This window comes from Berghia stephanieae, chromosome 13 (assembly GCF_034508935.2).
Source record: "Berghia stephanieae isolate SIO BIC M18660-M18661 chromosome 13, UCSD_Bste_1.3, whole genome shotgun sequence".
Classification (NCBI taxonomy): domain Eukaryota; kingdom Metazoa; phylum Mollusca; class Gastropoda; order Nudibranchia; family Aeolidiidae; genus Berghia; species Berghia stephanieae.
Genome location: NC_088372.1, coordinates 17,529,741 through 17,536,890, shown reverse-complemented (window position 1 = coordinate 17,536,890; position 7,150 = coordinate 17,529,741). Strand labels below are relative to the sequence as shown.

General features: G+C 36.7%; 1 protein-coding gene across 2 annotated transcripts; it reads left to right on the top strand.

Annotated features, from left to right (window-relative positions):
* The first annotated feature begins 307 nt into the window (after positions 1 to 307).
* LOC144958537 (uncharacterized) lies at positions 308 to 6,086 on the top strand. Of its 2 annotated transcripts, XM_078890583.1 has the most exons (3): positions 314 to 486; positions 3,413 to 3,465; positions 4,230 to 6,086. In XM_078890583.1, the coding sequence occupies exon 3, from the start codon at positions 4,317 to 4,319 to the stop codon at positions 5,937 to 5,939; it is 1,623 nt and encodes a 540-aa protein (XP_078746709.1). In that variant the 5' UTR covers positions 314 to 486; positions 3,413 to 3,465; positions 4,230 to 4,316; the 3' UTR covers positions 5,940 to 6,086. The 2 variants fall into 2 exon arrangements, with proteins under 2 accessions (XP_078746708.1, XP_078746709.1); XM_078890582.1 differs by lacking the exon at positions 3,413 to 3,465 and having other exon boundaries at positions 308 to 486.
* Positions 6,087 to 7,150: the final 1,064 nt, after the last annotated feature.

The following is a 7,150-nucleotide window of genomic DNA, read 5'->3' as shown; positions in this document are numbered from 1 at the left end:
GAATGTTTCGGGTTTCGCCTTTATCAACAAAACAGGATGATTGTAACACCACAGATAAATGAGATGAGTGGCGTACATATCTTTGTATAGATGAATACTTGTATTTATTCTGCATGACACCAACACCGTTTAGACGATATTGATTCTTTACAATCATCATTAACATTACCAAACCGTGATTAAGATCAATTTTGATAATAGATTTATTTTTATTGCATGTTTATCGTGTGCAAAAGCGGATTAAATAGGATTTTAGATAACCAACACTTACACATTCATATCATTCCATCTGTAAGAACATACATACGATTTAGTGTAAACACAAGGAAAAGCATATATCTAAATTTCTCTTTGATTTTCTTAGGACATAATGTTTTAGAATTTCGATGTGACAGTATGAATGGACATTCTATTTTCCCCGAAAGGACGTTATAAAAGAGAGAAAAATCTAAAAGACATTCAGAGAGGAAGACTTAGGTCTATGAGGTTAGTAGTGATTTGTATCTTTCATTAGTCACTTTGTCGAAGGGTGTGTTTGCTCAATTGATTCAGTAAACATGCGGAGTGACTGGGTACAGAGAGAGAGGTCGTTTACTTTTTAGTGTCTGTAAAAATAAAATTGAACTGTGTCAATTCCGATGATTTGAAGGCTGTACTTGGGCCTATAAAGGAACGAAATTGACGTCACTCAGCTTTTCGTTATTATTGTTAGTAGTTAGATCTCACTTAATCATATCAATCGGACCATAAACGTTAAAAGCTGCACATGAATTTTGTTTAGTGGTATTCTACATCTGTCTAGTGGATATTGTGAGTAGTCTACCTAAACGCTTAGTATCAGTTAGAATGTTATCCCCCCCCCCCCATTCCCAGCAACAAATATAAAAAACACCAAAAAAAACAACACGCACATTAGCAAAGAGATGTTTGTGCGGCTATGAGGTAGTCTATTGTTATGACACTCCCTTTCGGATTGGAAGGTCCTGGATTCGAACCCAGCTTGGCGCATAGTTGAATCCTTGGAAAAGGCTCTTTACTCACATAATCTCACCGTACTCAGCTTTAAAATTAGTACCTGGCCGTTAACAGAAAAAAATTCGTTGGAAAAAAATGAAATTTCGCCTAACAGGCGTCACTCACGTCTCGTCCTACGTGTTAACTGTTGCTGTTGGTCAGGGACCCCTTGTAAATCACATTGAAAACGTTTAGTGGATATTACACTATTCAAACGCTCATTTTTTAAATCACCTTACTAGAAAGTCGTTCGATGATAGCACTCGCGTTCTCTGGACAAACACATATTTAAAAATTTGGTCAGAAAACTCGTGGTTCAAATCTAGATCGATTTAAATGACCCTCACCTTGGAAAAACCCTTAAACCAGGGACTTTGCGAGAGCCATTTAACCCTTTCCTTACCAGCCATTTTCAGAATTTTCCCCAAAACTTCACACTCACCCAACACAAAAACAGACATTTCTTACTCAAACAGAAAAGCAACAAGCACATTCTATACATACTATTGTTCGACAATATGAGCTATAATTCAGAATGTCAAGTTTATATAACTATAGAAAAATCTGGATGAGAAAAGTGACGGTTGTATCGTAACAAATGTGGCGATTTTCCAATAGGCGGTAAGGAGAGGGTTAAATCGAGTTTTCTGCCCAAATATTTAAATATTTGTTTTTCCAGAGTACGGCAGAATAAATACTCCTTAAAACCTCGACATTGTCATTGACGTTAGAAACTAAATCTAGCCCAAAGGAATAAAATAGCATTTAGGCATTAGATATACGACAGGCAATTTGCATTGCATGGAACACGGCCGGCAGCATGTTGTAAGAAGGCATTTAAATTCATTGGGAGCTTATCAATAACAGGTTGTCTAAAAATAGTAACAACGAGCTGAATGACGTCAATTTTGTTCATTCTGTAAAGCGGCAGATAAATATCAAAGTTGTGATTAATTCTAAAGTAAATAAATAAAATTCCCTTTAATCATCTCCAAGGGAACATCTGTCTTTAGGGTCTATTCCAAGGGACGACTGGAATAATCTAGTCGTCAACCGCAGTGCAGGGTGCAGAGCCGCTAACTGAGCTAGGGCGAGGGGATTTACTCAAGTACACATAGCGCAGCGAGTATTCGTACTAGATAGGTACCTTTTGGGTACGAAGCAAACACAATACCGCTGAGCCACTGCCCCATATTCGTAATGATGGAGATTAAATACACATTAAATACATCCTTGGAAGGCCGTAGTATGTCCTAGCATTTTGAATTCTAAATTGTGCGGATATGTGGTCTAGAGGCATGACACTCGCTTTCGGATCGGAAGGTCTAGCCTCACTCGGCGCATAGTTGAGTCCTTGGAAAAGGCTCTTTACTCAGATTCTCTCACCGCACTCAGGTCTAAAATGAGTACCTGGTCGTTAACAGGGTTGTCTCTGTCCAAAATAAAATGTAATATCGCTATAATATAATATAATAATATAATATAACGAGAGTCATGAGTAGAATCTCCATGTCACGTGTTGCTGTTGGTCTGGGACCCCTTGTAAGGCTCTTTGAGTGAATATTCCTCTATATAAAAGCTAAATTTTTAAAATTAAAGTTTTGATGACGTTTTCCAGAAAGAAACTTGAGGCAGCAGAAATTTGGTTTCTTAGAAGAATGTTAAGAATCTCATGGATAGAGAAGAAAACTAATGAAGAAGTATTAGAGCAAGCTGAAACTCAAAGGTTATTAATTCGTACAATAAGAAAAAGACAAATGCAATTTTTAGGGCACCTAAATCGACATAAATGTATTGAACATCTTGCTCTCACAGGAAAGATAGAAGGTAAAAAGAGTAAATGTAGACCAAGAAAAACATATTTGAATAGTTTGAACAGCTGGGGGACAAAGAAAGAGAAGAATAATTTTAGTTTTTTGGAGGTTATCTGATCAGAGAGATGAATGGCGTACCATGATCACCGATGTCTGGCACAGACTTGGTACTTGAAGAAGAAGATTCCTACCAACATTAGTCTGTTTTGAGATGGGTGATCACATTTGTTATGTAATTTGTTGTAATTCTGCTTTTCTTCTCGCAGTTTCCTAGCATTCCAGGTCAATAAAATACGATACGCAGTATTGAAATGTAAGTTTCAATTTAGTAAACGAAGATAGATATTGTTGAAGTTTCGGGTTTATCCTTTATTAACAAAACACGATGACTGAAACACTAATGATTCCATTCACACATCTCTCAATCGTCCTTAATGTCTCATTTCATCGTGTTTTGTTGATAAAGGGGAAACCCGAAACGTCTACATTATGTTTTCGTTTAATAAATTTAAGCTTACATTTCAATTGTTATCGTTATTTTTTCCTACGAGATTCAAGCCGCAACATTTTCATTATCATTTCAGGACAAAAAATAACATAAGAGAAAAACACATCTAGGGGAGTCTAGGCTAATAAGGTAATTCATTAACATTCGTAGTAATTATTCTTCAAGCTTTAAAAATATGTTGGACACAATCAACCCTCGCCTTACCAATTATTGGAAAATCGTCACATTTGTTACGATACAACCAAAATGTTTTTAAATTCAAATTTATTTACATCATAAAATTATTTAAAGAAAATCAACAGTGTGTTGTAGAGCATGTTTTGCTAAAGAGATTATGTATCGCAAGAACTTAACTGCTATTGTGTTTAAGTGATAAAAATATATTGTTGTGTTAGTTGGGTATGAAGTTTTGGAGATAGTCCCGAAAATGACTGGTAAGGAATGAGTTAAGGGGGATGATTTGTGAAAATCGCATTTCCTTATTATCATCAAGTTCACCTCGACGTAATATCGATTGGAGAAATAGATCACATTTGAATACTTAATAATAACAATGAACTAATGAATTAGAATTAGACCTTTCGTGAGATGAAGATTAACTGGTTCTATCTCCACTATTTTGAGATATTATTACATGCATTTCAATCATAATATTTTAAAGGCCTTTTCACAAAATATTTGGTCAAAATCGGAAAAATTGGCTCAAATTTTAAGTACAAAAGAGTAGATAGCTGAATTTGATATACAGTTATCATCAAAAGATAAACTTTCAATCAATATTTTTCGGTGTCAGGATATCTGGAGATAGAATCAGGTAATCATGAGCTCACGATTTGTTTTGAAATAATTGTTGTTCCCAATCGATTTAAACTATTTATCTGATGTTTCTACAGGGCAGTTTCCCAGTAACCGTCCTGGAATGATTATAGCTACACATAACTGAATCAGTCCTGAGAAAAAATAAACCAGAGATAAACAAAATGATGAAGCCAAGAGAAATGGTGACTATGTATAGACCGAGTCACTACCTCCTCAATATTATTGTTATTATCATGATAATAACAACGACGCAAGCAATACCAGGATGTACTAGAAGAGGAGGGATAAAGAAGGATATTGTTTTCTTGTTGGATTCCTCCGGGTCCGTAGGGCATAAGAACTTCATGTTACTTCGTCAATTTGTTCATGATATAGTAGTTGACATGGACGTGAGATTGTATGGAATCAGAGTGGCCGTTATTACTTTCTCCAGTAGCATTCACTTTGTCTCCTACTTCGACAGGGACGCGGCGAAAAGTCGCTTGTTGAGGAAAATAGCAGAAATGCGATTTCGACCCGGTTGGACGAGGACGCATTTGGCTTTGGAACGTATGAACGACATTATAATGACGCCAAAAAGAGGTGATAGACCGAATGTTGAAAACGTCATCGTAGTTGTTACCGATGGCGTGTCAGTGAACGAAACTGCTACGACACAGATGGCTGCTGTTATTCATAGGCGGGATGACGTCAAGATGATTTCCATCGGAGTTGGGAGTGGCGTGAGAAAATCGGAAGTAAAGGCTATTGCGTCTGCTCCAGAATTTGTGCATTTCGTTTCTGGTTTCAAAAACTTGGTAAAACTTACGCATCGAATTAAATTAGAATTGTGTAAAAATAAACGAACAACAACATCAACACCGTCAACAACAACCAAGATGACGACAACAACCACAACGACGACGACAACGATGGAGACGAAGTTGATATCAACACTGGCAACACTGAAATCGGCAGAAAATGATGAAAGCAGAAACTCTGAAGAGACAAATTCTACATCAAAACAATTAACCAGCACGACTTCCAATATGAAACAAAATAACTCAGGAAATGCAAACTTCAACAAGGAATCCTCAAAAGCATTTTTGACAATTTCTCCTAAAAAAACACCCATAAAAGTTAAAGGTCAATCATCTTATGCCACTTCGTCAGGTTCTCTAATATCGGTCTTAAAGACAATTGCAAGACGACACAAGAACCCCACAATTTCTAATAAAACATCTGTTTCCAGAATCAATAAAAACTTACGGGGACCCAAAAACATTGATGAAACTAAACTATTGACAACGTTACCAGGAACAAGTGCCAATTCCGTTGATAATTCATTGCCAACAAAAATGACAACTTCAGCTGATTACATAAATGTAAGTGAAGTCAATTTTAACAACATGACAGGAAATGTCAATGCTACTTTACACTCTCAGACGAGTTCTACTACATCTCCTACGATAGCGAACAATGACACTAGAATGATAACTCGTGAAAATTCAACGCAAATATCTTCAGAGTACAGATCTAAAAATAAAACACTATCATCTCTTACGAATATAACATCAGCTTCGTTCCAAAAGCATATCCAACTCCACCCAATACAATCAACAACAAATCACCCGAAGCTGCACCGTACAGAAGAAGAGCCCAAAACCACAGCATCTCAGATCGCGGTTATAGCTATTATCGGTGGATGCGTGTTGATTTCGTGTGTTCTCTGGTGTGTCTTGTGTTGCATGTTTATGTTATGGAAAAGACGGAGAGCCAGAAAGAGAAAAATAAATAAAGCTTGATTGGTTATCCCTATATTGATTGCGTCAAGATCATAAATATTGAGCTCTACGTCCCGATAGCTTCTGATCAAACGCTCTTTTCACCATGGTGAAAAAGTCTTTAAATTATATATAATATTATGGATATATTAAACTGACCTCAAACTTTATATTCAGTATATCAATGACTTATTGTTATAATATATCCACCTCTACAATATAAACGATACTATGTAGTTTCGTGTTGCGTGATTAGTTTCTGGAAAAGACGGACAGTGCTGTGGAGAGTCCAAAAGAAACAAAATATGGAATTACAATCCTACACTGATTGCGTCAAGATCATATTGCGCTTTGTGTCCTGATAGCCCGGTAATACAGCATTCACATCACAAGCAAATTAAAATAACCCGGGATTGATGCAGGGTAGAAATCGAGATTTTAGTTTTCCTTCCCTCCACGAAGAGCAGCAGATTTGTGCTACATTTTCTTTAAGATGCTTTTTTGTCGCAAAGTACTATCCAGCGTGGCTCGGTGGTGCGGTCTTTGCTTCGTACCCAAAAGTAATCGAGTTCGGCTACCCGCCTCGTTGTGTGGCCTTTTAAGCAAGTCATCTCGCCCTAGCTCACTTTGCGGCGCTGCACTGCGGCTGACACCTGGGATATTCCAGTCCTGAAGACAAAGTTTGCCGAGGGGATGAATAAAAGGAATATATATATATATATATATATATATATATATATATATATATATATATATATATATATATATATATATACCAGATGTAACTGAAAAGTTACGCTAATCGCTGCTGAGTGGATAAAGGGAGGGGGACGGGAGGTGATTTTGGGTCAGAGTAAAACACCGTTTGCTTGTTAAACAACTGATCAACTACTGTGGTTCGAGATGGCCGATAGGTTGAGGTTATTTTTCACAAGAATGACACGGTTTTGAGCAATACTATCAGGTTGGTGCAGCACTGCGACCAACGCCTGTTATCTAGGTACTTTTGAAAAAATTCTTCCGAGAATAAATACATTCTAGTTACTAATCAAACGCTTTTTTCACCATCGTTAAAAAAGTTTTGAATTATATATGTATTTATTAAACTGACCTCCACCAACTCTATCTTCGTCAATAAGAACGGGAGGTCACAAGATAGTAAAGATCAATCTTTCCACATCGAATTATGAGATTGGTGTTTGAAATTCCTTTGAGGAGACCAATATTTTGAG